Here is a 24,377-nt window from a genome sequence, read left to right on the forward strand (position 1 = left end):
TGGTTGTGCTTTGTTGCTAAATAATGATAGGTGTACTGGGCCTTTTGATTGTTGGATATCTAAATCCATCACTGGCCACACGTTTTCAGCACTTGCTTTCTATATATTTATGTATATGTAAAGATGACATGTGGTACCGTACCGGCTCCCACCCTGCCAAAATCCAATATGGCGGAACATTTTTGTGTCATTTGACTGGGTGCAGTTTTAGGTGCAGCACTAATCAGCCATGAGTTTGTAGACCTAGAACACAGCTATAAAGGCACACTTGTATTTTGCAAGTTTAATGTTTGTAAGGTTACAGACGGAGTTAATAGTCATTCCAAGATGTAGTGGTAGGTCTTAGAAGCACTTCCTGTGCACAATGGAGGGTCCCGCCTCGTCGTACTCCGGTTTGCTGATCCACATCTGCTGGAAGGTGGAGAGGGAGGCTAGGATAGATCCTCCGATCCATACAGAGTACTTTCTCTCTGGGGGTGCAATTATCTGCAGGGAAGAAGACAAATAAAGGGTTGTGATCTAGAGTGCTATAAATGTATGTTATACATAAATCTTTAAGGAATCTATAATGCTAAAGCCTTCATGTAGGTTTCCAATCACTTGTATTACAGTTTACCGTCAACAAAGGCAGACAAGCCTTATGGAAAATCTTGAGCTACTTTATAAGCTTCTGGTCTTTCAGAGGTCGTTAGTGCGGGAGCAGAGACAGTAACAAGTCCAGTAGACACCTGCCATTTGGTCCCACCATTGTGTCCAAATGTTGGCCACCTTGTTATCAAATTCGAAGTTTATATGAAGATGGTGTGTTCTAATGGCGGAGGTATCTTGAAATGGAATTGTGGTCTGTACGGTATCTTCTAGCGATTGGTATGTCGGGCTAGGTTGTACCTTCTAGGGTAGGCGAACTATTTTTGAAGGGGCATTATAGTGCAAGGGGTCTAGGAGCCATTTCTAGTGCTGTAGGAGTGAAGTGAAAAGAATCCTCAACTGCAAGAAGAATATATACTAGAAAGTATGAACTACAAGCACAATCTGGATATAACTTCTAAAGCAGGACGTGTGGTATAGAAGGTATTTTCAAGTGCACAAGTTGTGATCTAGGACAGTGATTCTTAACCTTTTGACTTCTGTGGACACCTAGTATATTACTGCTGGAAGCCGGGCATGCTGACTGAGCAATTACTACGATGTGATCCTCAAAACAATACACAAAAATACAGGAACAAGCATACACCAATACACAAATTATAAAATATTTTATTTAACTCACTATTGGAAAAAAATGTGAAAATCTAAATTTTAACTCCTTAACCGCGGCGGACATTCCGCCGCGGTGCAGGGCGTTTCATTGAGTGGCCGAGGCCGCGTCGGCCAACAGACGTGCACAGCACTACGGAGGTAATGCTCGCGATGGCCGTTGGTGACCGGCGCATCGAAGGGGTTAATGGGAAGGTTGGAGCTTTTCAAAATGTAGGTTTTATTTCTAAAAGGCAAAGCAATATGGTAGACTCTAGCATATCACTTTGTCTTCTTTGCGCCTAAAGCATGCTCTCTTTTAGTTCATTCTAAGTTCAGTTTGCTGTATTTTTACTGCTTCCATGAGTCTAGGTAAAGATACCATTTTAGTTTTTAGCATCCAAGTTCAAATTCCTGCACATTTACAGAGCGTTTAATGTTTCTTTTTTATACATCTGTATCTAATTAATCTGCTAATAATATTGAATTTTATAAACATTTGCATATCGCTTAAGTAGGTGTTTTGGACCCCAGTGTCCATGGACCACAAGTTAAGAGCCGCCGGTCTAGCAAAATGTCTTGTGAAGGGAATGTCTTATAACAAAAGAGGTGCAGTCTAGAAGGTTTATTATTCTATACAAAGTGTGATCTAGAGGTATCTTCCTTAACAAGACGTGTGGCCTAGGAGGTATCTTCAACTGCAGGATGTGTGGTCTAGTAGTCATTTGTTAACACAGGAGGTATGGCCAAAAAAGATCTTATAATACAATAGGTTAAGTCCAGGAGAGGAGATGTGGTAAGGATAAGCAATCCAATGTCAAGGATGTGTAGAAGAAGTATCTTCTACTAGAGCAAGTGTGGTCTAGAAGGGGTGATCTATATGGTATCATCTGCAAGAGCAGTTGTAGTGTATACGCTATCTTCTAGTACAAGGGTTGTCGAATAAATGCACATGTATGCTCCTAGGATATAACATCTAGATTATTTGGTATGGTCTATATTATCTAATGCATGGTGCTTGCATTATAGTATTTCTATTAAAGCATTAGATAATGTCTAGGCAGTATTGTCTCAAAATCGAGGTGTAATTTATGGCACGATTGTAGATAGTCATTTCTAATGCATACACTTGAACTATTCATTCAGTCTTGACACCCCTCTCTTCCAACATTTAACACCACGTATGTGTGTGTACACACATGCACATACACACACATACACAAACAAACCCCCTCCCCGCCTACTCCAGTTGAAGGACATGAACTAACTTCACTTTTCTCCTGCATCCAGGGCACCCAGTATGATTGTGTTTTAGAGGGGTGGCAGGTTGCCAGGTATAGGAAGTGTGCCCAGAGACCTATCTTTTTATGTGTAGAAATATCTGCATGTGTAAGATAGCCAGTCTTTGAACAAGCCATGTACCATGCATGGCTACTTTGAGGTACTGTGAAACCCTCCCACAGAACACTATGGAGACCGGGAGAATGCATACCAGAAAAGAAGAAAAAAAGTGTGTTTGTGTAAATATATATATATATAAATATATATATATTCACTGAAAAAAACATAGGTTTCAGGAGTTATATAGTTAGGAATTAGTTTTTAAAAAAACCTTTGAAATCCACTCAAAAAACTATAAGTTTTAGTGGTGTTATAGTTAGCTGGACATTTTAGTCATATTTTACTCATACAAAACCAATGAAATTGCTCCTATATAGTTAGTTGTACTAACTATATTTCGCGCACCGCAATCCACTGCTGATGATGTCACATATTAGATCATTCATGACATGGTCAGTGACATCACTGATGACATCTCAAATGACATCACTGATGACATCACTGATGACATCATCCAGTGAATGTGGTTTGCTTCGTTATTTAAATATGCATTATATATATAGCAATTTACATTGAAGAATGAGTGGATATATATAAATAAATATTTGGATGGAGGATTTAGTAGCAGTGTAATTGACTGTTTACTTGACCAATTTATAATGTCTCACTAAATATAGTGGATAGTGACTAAACTGTGTGAATATCTGTATCACTTTGTCCGTTGTTGTGTAAACTGATTCTACAGTTGGTTACTAGCTATGTGAAAGTCTATATTAGTTATTGATTAGTTAACTGAGTATTTGTATGGGAGTGTGAAAGTGTGTGTGGTTCGGTGGGGGGTGTGTGACTGTCCAAAGATGTGTGAATAGTTGATTCAGTAGATATATGAAGTTAAAACTACATGTTCTAACAGTTTGGGTGAGGGAATCTCTTTATGGGTGTGGTGATGAGCAAATATATTTCTCAAAGGAACAGGTCCAACAAACTAGAAAAATAAAAGGCAGTGTATGTGTCAGTTGTTGTATATAAATAAGTATACATAAGACACAATGATTGTGTGAGTGACTGTATGGATAACTGTATACTTGTAATAATGATTTTATAATTCACTAAGTATGACTTACTATCTAAATGAATAGAAGAAGTGGTGTTTGTATAAGTGTTTTGCTAAGTAAATATGTAAGTATGATCCATTGTTTGCATAAGTGAGTAGGATGACTTCATATGTGAATAGGATGCGTGCTGTTGTTTAATGTCGATATAGATGTATAAGTATTTTTGATAGTGTTCTATTGTTCATTGACAGCATGTATGAGTGAATCCATAGGTAAGTGATTAGATGTGTGTATACATCTATGAATCACTGAGTGGATTTTTAGATACTTGTATTGTTGTGACAATGGATTTAAATATGATACTCTGTATTTTACAAACAGTGATGAAAAATTGTAATAGTGTATGAAAAGGTGTATGTGATTGTCACGTGGATGATGTCATCAGTGATGTCATCAGTGATGTCATTTGAGATGTCATCAGTGATGTCACTGACCATGTCATGAATGATCTAATATGTGACATCATCAGCAGTGGATTGCGGGTGCGCGGAATATAGTTAGTACAACTAACTATATAGGAGCAATTTCATTGGTTTTGTATGAGTAAAATGTCCAGCTAACTATAACACCACTAAAACGTATAGTTTTTTGAGTGAATTTCAAAGGTTTTTTTTAAAAACGAATTCCTAACTATATAACTCCTGAAACCTATGTTTTTTTCCGTGAATTTCAAAGGTTTTTTTAAATGCTAATTCCTAACTATATAAGGCCTGAAACCTATGGTTTTTCAAGTGAATTTCAAAGGTTTTTTAAATGCTGATTCCTAACTATATAAGGCCTGAAACCTATGGTTTTTTCAGTGAATTTCAAAGGTTTTTTAAATGCTAATTCCTAACTATACCTGGTGTGTAACCTATGTTTTTTTCAGTGAATATATATATATATATATATATATATATATATATATATATATATATATATATATATATATATATATATATATATATATATATATATATATATATATATATATATAATTTCTATGGCAAAATGAAACCCCTCATTTTGTTCCTTTTCAAATTAAATGTATTAAGTGTTACCACTTTATTCCAATCAAGATAACTTCAGGTGTGCCATACTTTTGTCATAAGTAAGACTGTTAGCGTTCTAGTTGTTCTTTAGAACACTCTGGGACATTCTGTCATTGGGCTATAGTCGGGCTACATCTGGCTGATATTTGGGCTACATTTGGGCTCTTTTGTCTCTGGTGGCCATCTTGGGAGACTGCATATCAGAATGTTTTAATGAAATATAAGAGGATTTGAGAAGTCACTCAAAATGTGCCCTAATTTTTCTTTCTTCAGCACTAATCGTAATTTCTATGGCAAAATGAACCCCCTCATTTTGTTCCTTTGCAAATTAAATGTTTTAAGTGTTAACACTTTATTCCAATCAAGATGACTTCAGGTGTGCCATACTTTTGTCATAAGTAAGACTGTTAGCGCTCTAGTTGTTCTTTAGAACACTCTGGGACTTTCTGTCATTGGGCTATAGTTGGGCTACATCTGGCTGATATTTGGGATACATTTGGTTTTTTTTTTGTCTCTGGTGGCCATCTTTGGGCTACATTGGGCTACATTGGGCTACATTTGGGCTCTAACATATATATAGCCCAATGTAGCCCAATATATATTTTTTCAAAGTTAATTTTCGTAAAAACCACTGGAGCACATATCTTGAGACATAGCAAAGGCACATCGGGCTACCAGTCCCTACAATTTTGCCAAGTTTGGTGGAAAACCATTCAGCCGTTCGGGCTAAAAGTGAGTCCAACCGCCCTATAGAAATTAACATGGGGAAAACACGTTTTCGGACCCCCTTTTTATCTCGGCCCCCGCTTGACGAATACCCCCCAAACTTTCAGGGAAGGAGCGGAGCGCCGCGAGGCAAAGTTAAGGAAAATTTCAGGAAGATTCCTCAACCGGCGCCAAAGTTATTCCCAATAGAATGTTGCGATTTCCCTATGGAAAACAATCCTAACTATATATATATATATATATATATATATATATAAAAGCTCCAGGGTCCCCCTCTCATTCCAGAAAGAGAGTTAAAGCACTCCAGGTTTAGGCAAAGTGTCTTTATTCAGCACACAACACAGATGACAGACGCGTTTCGAACTTTTAGTCCTTCTTCAGTGTCACCGACCTAAGGTCTATGACGCTTATTTGTACCATGTGCTACAGAAACAAAAAGCGGACTTAGCGAAAATTATGTGGATGTAAATTCAAACGCAGATGTGGGGTAGTTGTGGCAGCCATATTTACATAGGGGAGAACAAGATTTACTAGCGACATATGTACAAATAATATACAATAATTCTATCATGATTGTATTCAGATATACAAAATCTTTAGCTATAATTTCCTAGTACTCGTTTTTATATCTATGTACCCATATTGTTTATGCCACTGCCAGAAAACATAAGATATTGCCGTGTTTCGGCATTGGTCTGGCATGTCTACCCCGTGACCAAAGATCACAATTCTATTAAATGGCATCACGCTGTGTGGAAAACATAGAGACAAGACAAAACAAAATCTAGCCGTGGATCGGCATAGCTCCCATAGCATTCAACTTATACTCAATTGAAAATTACCCAGCAAAATTAGCAAGGCATAATATTTACAAAATTTACAAGAAATGATCTCAGAATTGCAAAACCACAATAAGTTAAACATTATCTCAGGTCAATCAATTAAGTTGACCAGATTATCCTATTCTTTTTTAAATACAACTTAGATGTCTTAAGAGCTGGTTCGCAAAAAGAAGAAAATTTCTCTATATATTTTCTGAGAATAGAATGGTAGGGGAGAAAAGAAATATCATAAGTAATAGGAGAACAAAGGATGGGAGGGAGGGAAAGACGCAGAAGGGGGAGGAAAAAGCATTAGAGAAGGAAAAGAAAAAGAAAAAGGAAAAAGAAGCCTCAACCCAATAATGTGTGCCTTTCAAAATGCAGATATTATAATTCATTACAGTTTCATCATAGTTATAGAAAGCTACGATGGCTATCATGCTTTATCTTCCGAGGTGTACTGTCATTTCTTCTCCTATATTCAGTCCCTGAGGCTGTTTGGTTTGCAGATCTATTATGAATCTAGATTCAAGTCTGCGGAGACGGAGTACTCTGTCTCCACCTCTGGGGTTCTGAGGCACATGGTCAATCCCGAAAAAACGGAGCAGTTCCCTATTGCTTCCGTGTTTCTCGGCAAAATGGCGTGCAACAGGGTAGTTTGGATCTTTATTCATAATTGCCCTTTGGTGTTCCAGTATCCGAAGTTTCACGTTATTCATGGTACTCCCAATATACTGGAGACCGCACGGGCAAACTAGACAGTATACCACAAAAGGAGTTGTACATGTGATGAATTTGTTTATACATCTAGGTTGACTGAGTCCTGGAACCTTATAGGTTAATGTTCTTCTGCTACTTTCACAGGCTTTACATTTTCCACATGGAAAAAATCCCTCCATTTCTTTGAGAGTTCCTGTGGATTTAGCTGGTAACGGCAATAGATGACTTTGCACTACCGTATCTTTAATTGACTTAGACCTTCTAAAGGTTATGAGAGGTTTAGTTGGAACATCACTCCCTATGATGGGGTCAGTTTGTAGGATGTGCCAGTTCCTCATAAGAATATGTCTCAGTTGAGGAACCTCATCCGAAAAGGTTGTTATTAGGCGGAATTTTGATCTGGAATCCGTATCTTCCACAGAGGGGGGCTTTGGCGAAAAAAGATTTTTTCTTGGGATCTTTAAGACTCTCTTGTAGGTGCTGTCAAGAAGAGATTGTGCGTAGCCCCTAGCTCGAAATCTAGCAATGCTATCATGTGCAGCTCTGACGAATTCGGACTCCAGAGAACAATTCCGTCTTAATCTCAGTAGCTCCCCATAGGGGATGCTACGGATCAGGCTCGAAGGATGGCCACTCTCGTAGTGCAAAATACTATTGCCTGCTGTTGGCTTGCGATAGAGACTAGTCTCTAGTTTGCCCTGGTGTACGTAGACTCTTAAGTCAAGATAGTGCACTTCATTTATACTGATTTCTGATGTAAATCTCAGGTTTAGAGTGTTGGTATTGAGTGCTTCAACAAATTCCTCAGCTTGTGTGGAGGAGCCCCTCCACACCAAGAAGAGGTCGTCGATATATCGACGCCAGACAACAATCTGGTTTGCCCATTTAAGGTTTTCACCTACTAGGGCAACCTGCTCCTCCCACCAGCCGACGAAGAGATTCGCGTAGCTGGGGGCGAAGCAGGTTCCCATCGCTGTACCGTTAAGTTGTCTAAACAATTCATTCTGAAACAAAAAGATGTTATTAGTTAGACAAAAACTTAGGCATTCAATCAAACATTGCCCATGCAGGGCATATTTGGCTGGTCTCTTGTCGAGAAAGTACTTAACAGCCTCTATACCATGATCATGTTGAATACATGTATAGAGGCTGGATATGTCTAAGGTAATTAGTAGGTAAGATGGGTCCCATGCAATCTGGTCAATTTGTTGGATGAAGTCTTTGGTGTCTTTCACGAAGGATGGTAGGGAAACAACCAACGGTGAGAGGAATGAGTCTATATAGATGGATAGATTTTCGGTTAGACTCCCCTTAGAGGAGACGATAGGTCGTCCCGGAGGGTTCTTGGAGTCTTTGTGAACCTTCGGTAATTGATAGAAGGTTGGCAGTATAGGTTCCGGATTTCGTAGGAACAAAAACTCATCTGTATCCAATATGGATTTGTTCCGCCATTTGGTCAACAAAGTGTGATATGAACGAATGCTTTCTTTATATTGTTCCATGGATGTTCTTTGATAGTCACCAGGTACCTCAAGTTGTCTTAGGGATTCCTTACAATATTGATTACGAGTTAATAAAACTACATTCCCACCCTTATCTGAGGGTTTTACCACTACTTCCTTATTGTGTTTGAATGTAGAAAGAATATTCAATTGTTCTTGCGTTAAATTGTTCTTTTTACAGGCTCTATTGGCACTCGACTGTCTATGTAATATAAGATCACGAGTTACCGCATCCGCAAAGGTGTCGATTGCGTCATATGGCATTTGCGGGTTGAACTGTGAGGGTGCCTTAAAATTAGTAATGGGAGATTGTTGTTCAATGTCCATTGCTGCTGAACTGATATTAATATCATTAGTTACATCATGATGTTCAGCTTGCAAATCTTCCAGCACCCGTGTCGTTTGCAGATCTTTGATAGATAATATGTCAGTCGGATATATGGTGGTTTTCTTGCGTGTTTTCTTCAGACCCTCCGTATGAGGTTTAAGTTTGTGGAATTTATGTAGTTTCATCTTTCTGGTCATGTTAAACAGGTCAATACGAGTTTGTGTATATTCTAGTCTCTTGTTGGGACAAAAACTCAGCCCCAATTTTAGGGTTTCTTCTTCGGCTGTTGTTAAGGGATTGTCAGTGAGGTTAATTATGGTCAGACCCGCGTCTACCACTTTTTGCCTCTTCTCTTGTGAACCTGTTGTCCCGCACCTCTGCTCCTTCCTCTTCCTCTGCCAGCCGCCTCGTCTTGTTCTGCGTCCTTTTCGGGTGGTTTCAACTTCCCTCCTCTTAACCAAGTGCTGCGGATAAGATCGAACTCCAAATGAAAAGGAGTCTTCTTTCCTACATTGCTCGTAGTTGGTCTCTCATCTTCGGAAGGTTCTTCCTCTGTTGCTGAGGATTCTGAGGTGGGAGGTTCCTCCACTGGCCCAGCACTGGAGCTTTTTTTGAGGGCTTTTCTTGGTCCATCGAATTTTTTTTTGAGAATGTTAAGATTCTTCCCTGGGCATAATCATGCTCGTCCCTTTCAAACTTCTCCTGTTTACGTTGACGTATTTTCATTTAATATCGGACCAGGCGTTTTTTCATCTCATCACGCAGTTGCTTCACGATTGCTTCATCCGTCTCCTTTGCAATTTCCACCTCAAGGGAGGATATCTCATTTATTGCCTTAGTTCTGTCACTCCATGCGAACTTAACTAAAAGCTCAAGCATGGCTTTGCAGAATGCAGCTGTCAGTTCTGCCCATTGTTCTAAGAGCAGTGGGTCGGGGCTTTCATAGGCAGGAACCGTGTATACACGAAGCCCTCTAGGTACACGGTTAACATCCATATAATTTTGCAAGGAGGTGGCCTCCCACCACTTGCATATCTCCCTCTCGCTCATTCGCTCCAATTTCAAAAAAAGTTGTTTAAGGGTGCTTGGAGGTGCATCCCTCTTGTCTCTATTGTTGGCCTCAGCGCTTGTGCCTGGTGCGCGTTTTTTAAATACATCCAGAGCCGCTTGGCGGCGTTCCTCCTCATCGCACATGTTGTATGCTGAAAAAACCGCAGGGAAGCCTCCCTGGGTTATGATGCTCAAAAACCTACTCGCCTTGCCGCAGAGATCATATAATGGACCCTTACAAATGCCCTTACAAATGCAAATAGAGACGGGAGTCAGCTAGCGCGGGAATGGCGGCTTACCGGTTCTTCTTGGTCTTCACTGTGCGCCCGACCGCTTTCTCCAGTCCCTTCCGGTCCGCGATCAGTTTCGGCGGTGCTTCCGATCAACAACGTTAACGCTCCGTTCAACCAGATCCTTCGGAGCACTCAAGTGGCGGGTGCTTTTCTTCGCGCCGGTTGCACGCGATAAATATAAAAGCTCCAGGGTCCCCCTCTCATTCCAGAAAGAGAGTTAAAGCACTCCAGGTTTAGGCAAAGTGTCTTTATTCAGCACACAACACAGATGACAGACGCGTTTCGAACTTTTAGTCCTTCTTCAGTGTCACCAACCTAAGGTCTATGACGCTTATTTGTACCATGTGCTACAGAAACAAAAAGCGGACTTAGCGAAAATTATGTGGATGTAAATTCAAACGCAGATGTGGGGTAGTTGTGGCAGCCATATTTACATAGGGGAGAACAAGATTTACTAGCGACATATGTACAAATAATATACAATAATTCTATCATGATTGTATTCAGATATACAAAATCTTTAGCTATAATTTCCTAGTACTCGTTTTTATATCTATGTACCCATATTGTTTATGCCACTGCCAGAAAACATAAGATATTGCCGTGTATCAGCATTGGTCTGGCATGTCTACCCCGTGACCAAAGATCACAATTCTATTAAATGGCATCACGCTGTGTGGAAAACATAGAGACAAGACAAAACAAAATCTATATATATATAAGAATTTTCACAGTCCTTTGTTGCTTGCCATTTCGAAGTTGTACCAATGGTATCATCTTTAAAGTTATTTAAACATGTGTCAGTTTAAAAGCAGTTTGAATGAGCACTGAAGAAGGCGAAGGTTAGAAATGCATTTGCTCAGAATAAAAACAATGAATATCCCGTGAGTGCTCCGTGCCTGTTTTTTAGCTTCATTATATATATATATATATATATATATATATATATATATATATATATATATATATATATATATATATATATATATATATATATATATATATATATATCCAACAAAAGCAGGTTAGCCCCAAAGTTGAAGTTAAACCACAAGAAGCTGTGAAATGGATGCAAATTTTGAAATGCCGATTAAACTTCTTGTGGTTTAACTTCAACTTTGGGGCTAACCTGCTTTTTTTGGAAGTATTTACGGCTGATGCCCAGCCGGGAGGTTAAGCCCACCGCCTGGAAGCGGGTCCTTGCAGGCTCATCATTTTGCTTGCAGCCAGGAATGAAGAGGGCAGTGCCATACGCAGGATGGTGCTGTCTGAGGCATAAATTCCACAGCTACAAAGCAAGGCGGAGTGCACCTGGTGTGGTACTTCTCTCCACTTGGAACATTATTTCAGTTCGAAATTGAAGGTATTAGAGGCAGCCCCACGAGGGGAAGATGTGGCGCACTGCAATGACCAGAAGGCCTTGCGAAAGGACACGCCCACTGAGGCAGGTGTTTAAAATATCTACAAATGTGCGCTGTTTAAAACTGTCTGCTAACATCCTCTGAACTTTGCCTCTGATGAAAGGATGAGGAAATCCTGAAACGCGTCAGGCTGACATTAATCTTCGAAGACTGCAGTTGTGTGTTTCTCTGCTGGCAAGCTGTGAAATGGATGCAAATTTTGAAATGCCGATTAAACTTCTTGTGGTTTAACTTCAACTTTGGGGCTAACCTGCTTTTTTTGGAAGTATTTACGGCTGATGCCCAGCCGGGAGGTTAAGCCCACCGCCTGGAAGCGGGTCCTTGCAGGCTCATCATTTTGCTTGCAGCCAGGAATGAAGAGGGCAGTGCCATACGCAGGATGGTGCTGTCTGAGGCATAAATTCCACAGCTACAAAGCAAGGCGGAGTGCACCTGGTGTGGTACTTCTCTCCACTTGGAACATTATTTCAGTTCGAAATTGAAGGTATTAGAGGCAGCCCCACGAGGGGAAGATGTGGCGCACTGCAATGACCAGAAGGCCTTGCGAAAGGACACGCCCACTGAGGCAGGTGTTTAAAATATCTACAAATGTGCGCTGTTTAAAACTGTCTGCTAACATCCTCTGAACTTTGCCTCTGATGAAAGGATGAGGAAATCCTGAAACGCGTCAGGCTGACATTAATCTTCGAAGACTGCAGTTGTGTGTTTCTCTGCTGGCAAGCTGTGAAATGGATGCAAATTTTGAAATGCCGATTAAACTTCTTGTGGTTTAACTTCAACTTTGGGGCTAACCTGCTTTTTTTGGAAGTATTTACGGCTGATGCCCAGCCGGGAGGTTAAGCCCACCGCCTGGAAGCGGGTCCTTGCAGGCTCATCATTTTGCTTGCAGCCAGGAATGAAGAGGGCAGTGCCATACGCAGGATGGTGCTGTCTGAGGCATAAATTCCACAGCTACAAAGCAAGGCGGAGTGCACCTGGTGTGGTACTTCTCTCCACTTGGAACATTATTTCAGTTCGAAATTGAAGGTATTAGAGGCAGCCCCACGAGGGGAAGATGTGGCGCACTGCAATGACCAGAAGGCCTTGCGAAAGGACACGCCCACTGAGGCAGGTGTTTAAAATATCTACAAATGTGCGCTGTTTAAAACTGTCCTAACATCCTCTGAACTTTGCCTCTGATGAAAGGATGAGGAAATCCTGAAACGCGTCAGGCTGACATTAATCTTCGAAGACTGCAGTTGTGTGTTTCTCTGCTGGCAAGCTGTGAAATGGATGCAAATTTTGAAATGCCGATTAAACTTCTTGTGGTTTAACTTCAACTTTGGGGCTAACCTGCTTTTTTTGGAAGTATTTACGGCTGATGCCCAGCCGGGAGGTTAAGCCCACCGCCTGGAAGCGGGTCCTTGCAGGCTCATCATTTTGCTTGCAGCCAGGAATGAAGAGGGCAGTGCCATACGCAGGATGGTGCTGTCTGAGGCATAAATTCCACAGCTACAAAGCAAGGCGGAGTGCACCTGGTGTGGTACTTCTCTCCACTTGGAACATTATTTCAGTTCGAAATTGAAGGTATTAGAGGCAGCCCCACGAGGGGAAGATGTGGCGCACTGCAATGACCAGAAGGCCTTGCGAAAGGACACGCCCACTGAGGCAGGTGTTTAAAATATCTACAAATGTGCGCTGTTTAAAACTGTCTGCTAACATCCTCTGAACTTTGCCTCTGATGAAAGGATGAGGAAATCCTGAAACGCGTCAGGCTGACATTAATCTTCGAAGACTGCAGTTGTGTGTTTCTCTGCTGGCAAGCTGTGAAATGGATGCAAATTTTGAAATGCCGATTAAACTTCTTGTGGTTTAACTTCAACTTTGGGGCTAACCTGCTTTTTTTGGAAGTATTTACGGCTGATGCCCAGCCGGGAGGTTAAGCCCACCGCCTGGAAGCGGGTCCTTGCAGGCTCATCATTTTGCTTGCAGCCAGGAATGAAGAGGGCAGTGCCATACGCAGGATGGTGCTGTCTGAGGCATAAATTCCACAGCTACAAAGCAAGGCGGAGTGCACCTGGTGTGGTACTTCTCTCCACTTGGAACATTATTTCAGTTCGAAATTGAAGGTATTAGAGGCAGCCCCACGAGGGGAAGATGTGGCGCACTGCAATGACCAGAAGGCCTTGCGAAAGGACACGCCCACTGAGGCAGGTGTTTAAAATATCTACAAATGTGCGCTGTTTAAAACTGTCTGCTAACATCCTCTGAACTTTGCCTCTGATGAAAGGATGAGGAAATCCTGAAACGCGTCAGGCTGACATTAATCTTCGAAGACTGCAGTTGTGTGTTTCTCTGCTGGCAAGCTGTGAAATGGATGCAAATTTTGAAATGCCGATTAAACTTCTTGTGGTTTAACTTCAACTTTGGGGCTAACCTGCTTTTTTTGGAAGTATTTACGGCTGATGCCCAGCCGGGAGGTTAAGCCCACCGCCTGGAAGCGGGTCCTTGCAGGCTCATCATTTTGCTTGCAGCCAGGAATGAAGAGGGCAGTGCCATACGCAGGATGGTGCTGTCTGAGGCATAAATTCCACAGCTACAAAGCAAGGCGGAGTGCACCTGGTGTGGTACTTCTCTCCACTTGGAACATTATTTCAGTTCGAAATTGAAGGTATTAGAGGCAGCCCCACGAGGGGAAGATGTGGCGCACTGCAATGACCAGAAGGCCTTGCGAAAGGACACGCCCACTGAGGCAGGTGTTTAAAATATCTACAAATGTGCGCTGTTTAAAACTGTCTGCTAACATCCTCTGAACTTTGCCTCTGATGAAAGGATGAGGAAATCCTGAAACGCGTCAGGCTGACATTAATCTTCGAAGACTGCAGTTGTGTGTTTCTCTGCTGGCAAGCTGTGAAATGGATGCAAATTTTGAAATGCCGATTAAACTTCTTGTGGTTTAACTTCAACTTTGGGGCTAACCTGCTTTTTTTGGATATATATATATATATATATATATATATATATATATATATATATATATATATATTGGTTTCACACATGTTATAGTTAGCAGGACATTTCACTCATACAAAACCATTCAAATTCCCCCGTTATAGTTAATTCAGCTAACTATAACTCGCGTGCCCGCAATGCACTGCTGATGACGTCACATATTACATCACTCATGACATGGTCAGTGACATCACTCATGACATCACTCATGACATCACTCATGACATCACTCATGACATCACTGATGACATCATCCTTGTGAAAGAGTGGCAGACCTCTCAGCGTAATATAACCCTTGATACACACATTCAAAAATAGAAACAAAAATTTTCAAAAAAATGGAGGTACCAATTCCAGTTAGAACAACCTATTCAGTAATTCCAAAATCTACATACACATCCAGCCATTCACTAATAGTTCTATATAGGCACTCATACATGTACTCACTCATTATATGTACTCATACACCTATGCATCTTATTACACACCGACACTCATCTATAGAGTTACTCACACACAAACTCACCCCCCCCCGGCGCGTTTGCAGAGGGGGAACTAATTACCCTTGCATACTGGGGGTCAATGGGGGCCAACTAGCCCACCAGGAACCTCCAGTATGCGCCAGGGGACTGCATTGCAGAGAGGTGTAATGAGGCCACGCCCATTTTTACACCTCTCTGCAACACAGCCCCCTGGCGCGTTTGCAGAGGGGAACCAATTCCACTTGCATACTGGGGGTCCATGGGGGCCAACTAGCCCACCTGGAACCAGGACCTTTTCTCTACTAGCAACTCTAAACCTATGTAATAGCTGAAACATTGCAGTTATCACTTTAGAAAATGCAAATAAATACATGATTGCCAACATGCTAGGGCAAGCTTGGTCTCCCTAAAATGTAAAAGTATAGACAGAGTGATCCTTTATCAGACATGGGAGTAGGGACTTTGAAGGTTATTTGGACAGCCCCACCTCTGACACCTTCTCCCAAGCTAGACCATGAGCGACAAAGGATGTTATTATGTTCCACCTTGGAGGTGCTCCCTGCACTGTTTATTTCCACTAGTAAAACAACAGTTTACTGCATTATGGCCATCCGAGCCATTACCTGTGGTCAGTTTAGGCCCCCAGTTTGAAGACCTCTGTCAGATAGAGACCTTCGCCAATGTGTGAAAAGTTACTAGCAGCAACTTCACTCGTAAATACTATCTTAGGTGTTTCCACCCGCTGACTCGAGGGGGTGGAGACGTGTAAATCTGCACCTAAGTAAAATTCTACACCATGAAAAAAAGGAATAACAAAAAAGGTGTGTAGACTTTCATCTAAGTACAGTATAGGTTTATACGCAAGTAAATGTACACAGTGTAAATTTACCTTTGTAAATCAGGCTATTTGTTCCTGGCCTTGCACTTTTGCTTCCAAAATAAATCCACTTCTGGTAGTTGTAGAATTTGTAGCTTTCAATCGAATTACCACAATTGACAATAATACATTGCTAAAGGAAGGTAAAGGACTGATTAATTGGTGCCCCTGTGACATGCAGTCACATGGCAGGCCAAGGAATGACTGTAGGTAGACAGCAGGGGTAAATATAAACTGCAAAGTTTAGCAATCAGTGTTGCAAGGTCATCTGAAAATGGTAACTTTTAATACACGTAACATGACCTAGCATGGAAAGGTTTTATGTTCCTCATCCTATCCTCCCCATACCTTTATTTTCATGGTGCTGGGAGCCAGGGCGGTGATTTCCTTCTGCATTCTGTCGGCGATGCCTGGGTACATGGTGGACCCTCCGGACAGGACATTGTTGGCGTACAAATCCTTCCTGATATCAATGTCGCACTTCATGATGGAATTATACGTAGTCTCGTGAATGCCAGCAGACTCCATGCCTGTGGAGGATAGGACAGAAAGAGGAAATTAGTCTGTTGCAACAGATTTGACTTTACAATAGAAAAAAAACAGATTTGAAGGATATTTTTGGGAAAATTTGAGTGCAGTTTCAGCTGGACAAAATAAATCTTCCAAAGCCTAATTGATTATTTAAAAAGTATTTTAGGAACCGCCACACAACAGAGCACTGAATTGAGCCCTGTTTTATCAGACTGTTAGCATTTTTCAACAAAAGGTCCAAAATGGTGTATATTAATCTTGGATGGATAGCTGGAAGCCGTGCGATAAATGATCCTTTTAAAAATCCACCTTTTGCGATATATAAGCATATTTTCTCTCTGCCTAAAATATTGAATCCACTAATTTGCATCGCTCTACATTGTTAAGGTAAGAAATATATTTACAATTCTTAACTTCTCATTCTTAATTACATATACTGTGTGATGCTGGTGTGTGGTTGAGGTCATGTTTTTTGTCATGCAGGACAACATAAGCAATACAGTGGGATATACCTTTATCAGCAGGTCTATGCCCCAGCACTCACCAATAAAGGAGGGCTGGAAGACCGTCTCAGGGCAGCGGAAGCGCTCATTCCCAATTGTGATCACCTGACCATCAGGAAGCTCATAGCTCTTCTCCAGGGTCGATGATGCGGCTGCTGTTGTCATTTCGTTCTCAAAGTCCAGGGCCACATAGCATAACTTCTCCTTGATGTCACGTACAATTTCTCGCTCAGCTACCAGGAAGAGAGGACAATCACTGGTGAGTATGCAAAGGGTGCACTGCATGGTACACTTACTCTGTAAGCGTGAGGTTATGACGACGGGAAGCAGCTAGGTACATTTAGCGACAGTTACGGCAGAAGCAGATGTAGTGAGCACACAGGATCGGCAGCTCAGATACAAGGACTATTGCCCCAACAGCAGCTAGATGTTACTCGTTCAGTCCAGAGGCAGCTTATGTTAGATCCCAACTCACAGCCATGGAACATAGGACTAAAACCTGTATGGCCACACTGTAATTTTAAAGTCAGACCATAGAAACAGGATTACTGCCATGCTCATCAGATATAACACTACACAGACTAGAAAACGTCACAGCATATCTCCTTTCTTTCACAACAAACATAAGGTGACAACAGCAAAGGCCAACAATTTTCTTGTAAATCCATCTCTGAAACATTCCCAAAATGCTAAGAAGGCTGTGAAAGATCATGAAAGGCTAGTTTTTAATTCCATTAAGCATTTCTAACAAGTTGTACACAATGACCCTTACCCTCATTTACAAGCAAGGGGAGACAGAGTGCACAGTTCCTTCGCAAATCATGCACAAAGCGGAGACAAATTCACAAAAATATTTTTCCCAGAATGCCAGTGAATCTGCAACATAAGGGGTTATGTAAAGGAGAAACTATTCTCCTTCTACGATTCAGGTCTCATTAATAGGGCAGTGTGGGAAGGGTGTGGAAGAGGCCGAGCCAACTTCTTGGAGAAGTGACTCAGAAAATGATTTTCAATTGTAATGGAACGTGGGAAGGAGGCAACACCTACAACAGGAGTAGGGTGAAATTTCTTTTACAAGCCTAGCCATACAATATTAACATATCACGCTGTGGTGACGAAGAGAGATGTGCCTAAGATACAGTAGGGCAGTGGTTCCCAAACGTTTTAAAACCTGACCCAATTTTTAGAATGACTTGTCTTTCGCGACCCATCCAGCTTTATTGTGCCTGAGGGTGGTGAATTTTAGGTTTCGCCTGCAGACAGGGCATGCGCTGTCAAGAAGAGACATGTGGTATTTACTTTGTTGGTTCAACCCCTCGGCTTTCCATTTGCTAGGTCCATTGTCGCTCTTATATTCTTTCTCCACATTTCTCCATGTCATTCCTCTGCTTGTGTTTAGCCCTTCCCAAGAGCCGGGACCAAGAACTATATAATTCCACTGCTCGCCATTTTAGCACCTGTTTTATGAACTACTTTTTTTGTTTGTTTTGAGCACTTAACATGAGCGCTTGTGTCTTCAGTTGCTCCGAGCGCCTGTTTTCTTTCTCAGACTTCAAAGTGAGAGGTTTTTTTCCGCTCCCCTCCAGCTGCCCATCATCTTGCTTGCCCTCTCCCTTCCTCCTATTTCTTGTTTCATCTGCAGGGGGTTTAGATGTGGCATCTGTCCTGCCATGCCTGACCGGCTTATCTTAATATGTATGGCAGCTTGGGGTATTGATCTCAAGATCCTAGCTAAGTATTAGCATGTTAATCTAACAGTCTATGGTAGGTCTATGTGTGGGTTGTGATCTAAGTGGCTACCCATTGACATCTCATTTCCTACCTGTAGTGACAAAGGAGTAGCCCCTCTCCGTGAGGATCTTCATCAAGTAGTCTGTAAGGTCACGACCTGCAAGGTCAAGGCGCATAATGGCATGTGGGAGGGCATATCCTTCGTAGATGGGCACATTGTGCGTAACTCCATCGCCAGAGTCTAGCACAATACCTGCATAGGAGAGAATGGCGTGAGTAAACTTGTGCATAGTGGGTGCTGTTCATATGTGCTGGATACATGTCAATGGGTCAATGGATCCCAACTACAGTCTGTTTTCCTTTTCTTAATCTTCTGATCCACTGGAAAGTGTTGGTTATAAACATAGTTACTATGTCTTGACTCACCAGTAGTGCGGCCAGAAGCGTAGAGGGACAGCACGGCTTGGATTGCAACATACATGGCAGGAACGTTGAAGGTTTCAAACATTATCTACAAATTAAATTGAGACAAATGACGTCATTGATGAGACTTCAAAAGTATAGACACCTTCGATTGCCATGATCTTGTCTCATTGTGCCACTGAAGAGGTGTGCGGTCTACAAAGGAGCAATAAGCTTTTCACGTATTCTTTCTAGTTGCAGAATTTAACTTTTATTTCCCCCAAAATAAATTTAAACGGTAAATCAGCCAATGTTTTTAGTCGTTAAGAATAGGACAAAACACAAAGAAAAGCAATTACAAACGTTTGCCATTTGGTAATTTTGTGCGCCGCTTAATGTTTTCGATTCTAAAAATGCTTTTATCAAACCGTTTTCTGTATTTACTTTGTTCAAATGTACAGCTTTCCAGAAACAGTTAACCAAATCATTAGCAGAAGGAAGCAGTGTGAATTATTTTTTAACTAGTGCCGATAGCTAAGGGAAGCTACACTGCCCTGCTAATCTTTTAATAAAGGAGACTTTCTGGAAAAGATACTGTGGTCAGTGGATATGATTTCATCACGAATTGTAAAACAAATTCACAGCTCTGCCGAGGCCGGCTACTGTTAAGGTTGGATTCTTACTCCTTCTATGGCCCATGTTATGAGCCAGAATGTCACTCTAGGGTGACATTTCGCCCCTTGCAGCTCCGAGTGTGTCTGGGCCTGGCATGATACGGTCTGTCATCTCTAGACCTGCTCATTCCAGGCCCGGGATACCAGACCTCTCTTTCTGCAGGGGCTGGGGGCAGTAACTCAGTTTGACCCCTGCCTGAGCCATGTAGCAGCATGGGGGAGCAGACAATGCTCGCCCGGGACAGAATGAACCCTGTCCTGACCCCCTGCTCTCAGCAAGTAGAAAATGTCAGTCAGTAGGCTTCTGCGAGCAATCGGGAAAACATGCATGGAAAATAACCCGTTATTATTGGGTCAGTCTAGTTATTCCCAATTTTTGGGGCAAAACTTGTAATTGCAGGAGATTGTTGAGAGAATAAGGCTGTAATCAGAAAGTCCGGTCCTCTGGTATCCTTGCACCAAATCATTGATTATTCGTAATGAGGGCCTATGCACAGTATATCAGTGAAACCACTGAATAAACTTGGTTTAAAAACTAGCAAGAGAGAGAGAGAAGAGAAAAGAGGGACGCAACAACCTATTCATGGTTTGTATCAATATCCTTGTGGAGTTGAAGGTTTTCACCTTACATCCCCGCAGGGAGACCAGAGAAAATCTATTTTTGTATATTGTGTATGTGCTTCTATTTGTGATTTGTGAACCTAACTGAAAAAGCACCAAAACGCTGAACAGAGGACATAAAGCTCAGATATGCGATTGAAGATAGTTGATGGTGGCGCCGAATAATCTAAGCCGGGCATTCTCTACCATGCATCCTGGAGAAACTGATTTCCAGCAGACCAGCGAGCATGACCCCAGAAGTGCTTTGTGTGGTGTCAATTCTGTTCAGGACATAAACTAACATCCTTTCATTCTTTAAAACATTATTCACTTTGGGCAACACTGAGTCCACTTCTGGATGTGGAACATTGCTGGAAAAGCAGTGGACTAGCTCAATTTGATGCACATGCAGGTTGAGATCACGCCCTGCTGGATAACTCTCCACAAACCCAGGATGTTCAGAGAAAGCCCCATAGTGGGACCATGCTGACTTGTCGAGTAGGGCTGCTGTACCCCACAGTTTCAACATTACCCCTCTTGCTATTTACTCACCTGAGTCATTTTCTCCCGGTTCGCCTTTGGGTTCAGGGGAGCCTCTGTGAGCAGCGTGGGGTGCTCCTCGGGGGCCACTCGTAGTTCATTGTAGAAGGAATGGTGCCAGATCTAAAGCAAGGAAACATGAGCAGAATCTTAACTCCTGGGGTTAGATAACAGCAAGTCTCACAGAATCATGAATCATTTATGGGCTGACTTGGAGTCCAACATTTAATGTAGGACAGCTCAAACATATAGTGCTCTGAAAATAAAAAGTGGGGAGAGCAGTATTCCCTAAAAAGGACAGACTTTGATAACCCTTACTGCCCTGAGCACCTGGCCCATAGTGACACTGCCCGTGTTCTGCACAGAGCAACTTTCAGTCGAACAGGGGGTGTCATGGGCAACCTGGGGGCAGGAGGGTACATCTAATTTGCCATACAATCGTAGTTAGATTTCGAGGCCTCAGGTCCTCGTTGATTGGTGATTTTACAATCCAGGCTCAATCAGACCTTGGCTTCTGACTGGATCCTTGAGCCCATTGCTACTCAATGGCATCCAGCCCATGTGATCCTTCACACTTCTCTTTCAAATTTCAGCGTGCCACCCCTGCCTTACAGCATGGAACCATAGAGCTATGTAATGGTGCATGCATTTGTGTAGAGTATTCATTCATGTCTAACCCCAAAGGTGGTCTTCACAACATGGTTCAAGCTAAAATATCTAAGTTCAAGGAATCTAACCCTATTAAGAGTTTTAATGATGTTCACAGCTGCAATAAAAATACTGTATTTGATGGCAATAATAACTTTCATCAACACACACACATACACACTCAGAAAATATTAACCACAAGCCATAAGGATGGTATAGGACATTCCTGTACCTGCTCACATCTCATGATGCTCAAACCATGTATTTAACCCAAGTATGAGTCTATACTGTCATTCTCATACTGGCTCATGTCATGGTATTGAAACTATGTAGCAGTCTATACAATCTACCACAGTGGCATAACAAAGTGATGGGGCCTCCTGCAGAATGTGAAGAAGTGACCTTTAGTCTTCTGTGTTTCATAGATATGCATTGCTCTTTGGATAAATAGGGGCACCCTGGATGATTGGGAGGGGGGCTTAAAATTGGGGGTCCGAGAAGATATATTCTCAACACCCCAAGCTTGTGGCATCGGGATCAGTAGAGGGGTCTATACATCTACCCACAGATCATGGCATCGGGATCAGTAGTGGGGTCTATACATCTACCCACAAATCGCGGAATCGGGATCAGTGGTGGGGTCTGTATATCTCCTCACAACTCACAGCATCGGGCTAGTAGGATTGGGTTTTTATATCCATCTGCAACTTGGGGCATTATAACACCCACCCACACCTGATGTTATCAGGCTGTGGGTGGTCTTAACATCCATCAACATCTCATTGATTGGGCTCAGTGGGGGGCCTTTGCATCCACCCACACCTCATGGTACATCAGCGTAGGGGGGGCTTCACAGTCCTCTCCTCGTCCACCCAAGGCTCATGCCATTCGACCATGACAGCTTTCCACCCGTGTCTGAAGCACAGTCCAGGAGCGCCTCCTTACCTTCTCCATGTCGTCCCAGTTGGTGATGATGCCATGCTCGATGGGGTACTTGAGAGTGAGGATACCCCTCTTGCTCTGGGCTTCGTCTCCCACGTAGCTGTCCTTCTGCCCCATGCCCACCATGACTCCCTGTGAAATGGAACAAGAGGCCCGTTACCACCACACCTGCTTGACAGCAAGGCCCACCTACCGCTTCCGGTCTGTAGGGTCCTGCACCCGGAAACTCAATCATAGAGTCTGTGAGACATTAAAATAACTTAGTGGAACGTTTGCTCCATACAAATACATCTTAACATTAAAAGTGGATGAAGAAAATGAATAATTCATAAATCGAGCAAAGGAGTTCTGGCCTAGGGATTGAAGTAACAGGACCCAGTGGCCTATCACATCATAGCATTGGCTGAAGACCGAGGGTCATATTTACAAGGACTTTGAATCACCGGAACATCACTTTTTGCGATGCTCCGGTGGTGCTGTGCCCTGCTCTATATTTACAAGGCAGCGCTAAGCCACTTTGCATGGCTTAACACCACCTTGTAAATATGGTCAACCTCGATGCAGTTTTCTGCAGCAAAGGGGCGAGCAATAGGTGTTGCTGTGGGCGTTCCCACGCAGCACCCATTGCTTTTGACACTACTCCAGATTTACAAGGATTAGTAAATCTGAGGCAGCGCCCAAAACTCACGCCTCCCCAGGGGAGGAGAAGGAGTGGCACAACAAGGGGAAATACTTCTATTTTGCCTCGTTTTTTTGCTCTTTCTGTAAAAGGAGCAAAACGCCATTGATGATTGGTTTGTCCAGGAAGGTGCACCTTCCTGCACAACAACAATGATCCCTGCAATGCAGGCACTCTTGCACCATGATGCAAGGGTGCCTGCGCTGGCACTAGGCTGCTTTTTTGCGCTTGTGCAGGGGTGAGTACACTGATGCACTGTATTGTTGTAAATAGGGCTCATTCCCGCACTCAGAAAATTACACAGCACGGTGCAGAAAAATTGCTTGCTGCACCGCACTGCACTATTTTCTTGTAAATAGAGCCCCCAAGAGTCAGCGGGCGCCCACCAATGCAGTGGCTAAACAGTTGTCAATCACAGCACATAACTGTAAATAAAGCCCGGAAGGCATTGAGTAAGGCCTCATGCAGACACTGTTGCTCCACTGCCACCTAGTGGCTAATGATGAATTTAAAATAAGAGCGAGGTGTTCGAAGCTCACATTCCATTAGGCTGTGCCATATGCCACTGATTCGAGGATCACATATTGAATCAGCTGTGTGGCAGGTATAAATGTGCGCACATTATTACTTCGTAATGCCGTTTCTGGTGGCTGGTTTAGAGCAGAACCATGCTGATATCTGTTGTAGCACGGATCCCATCGCAGAAGCGGTACAAGGGGCATACGTAGGGAGGCGTTTGCGATTCGCAAACGGCGTTTTGGTATGTAGGTGCCACATAGCAAAATAAGGAATCGCAAAAATTGCGCTTCCTTATTTTGCTCAAGCATTTAAGAAATCGCAATTTTGCGATTCCTTAAATGTTATGTAGGGGTGCCTTTTAAATTGCGATTTTGGCTTAAGGAATCGCAAAATACCACCTACTCCAAGTAGATGGTATTTTGTGATTTCCTGTCAAAATCTTTTTTTTTTTTTTTTATTCAAAGTGCCATGTGGCGCACAGACATGCCCTGAGGGCATGCATTTGGGCCACATGTACTGACAGGCACATTCCAGGGGTGCAACAGGTGTCCTTTGGACACCCTGGCACCCTTGGAATTACGATTCTCAAATTGCAATTTTCTCCAAGAAAATCGCAATTTGAGAATGTATCCCCATTCATTCCTAAAGGTGGTGACAGTACGTTATTGGTTGAG

The 24,377-nt window shown here is 42.4% G+C and overlaps 1 protein-coding gene across 1 annotated transcript in view; it reads right to left on the minus strand.

Moving 5' to 3' along the window:
* Positions 1-268: 268 nt before the first annotated feature.
* Positions 269-24,377, minus strand: part of LOC144791914 (actin, gamma-enteric smooth muscle-like) — a 37,411-nt gene continuing 13,302 nt past the window's right edge. The window contains exons 3-9 of the mRNA XM_078666722.1: positions 22,509-22,637; positions 20,928-21,038; positions 19,126-19,210; positions 18,791-18,952; positions 17,010-17,201; positions 16,283-16,464; positions 269-486 (exon numbers count right to left, since the gene is read on the minus strand). Coding sequence (XP_078522848.1) covers positions 343-486; positions 16,283-16,464; positions 17,010-17,201; positions 18,791-18,952; positions 19,126-19,210; positions 20,928-21,038; positions 22,509-22,637 — 1,005 coding nt within the window. The 3' untranslated portion in view covers positions 269-342. The remainder of the gene's footprint in view (positions 487-16,282; positions 16,465-17,009; positions 17,202-18,790; positions 18,953-19,125; positions 19,211-20,927; positions 21,039-22,508; positions 22,638-24,377) is intronic.

This window comes from Lissotriton helveticus, chromosome 11, assembly GCF_964261635.1.
Source record: "Lissotriton helveticus chromosome 11, aLisHel1.1, whole genome shotgun sequence".
NCBI lineage: Eukaryota > Metazoa > Chordata > Amphibia > Caudata > Salamandridae > Lissotriton > Lissotriton helveticus.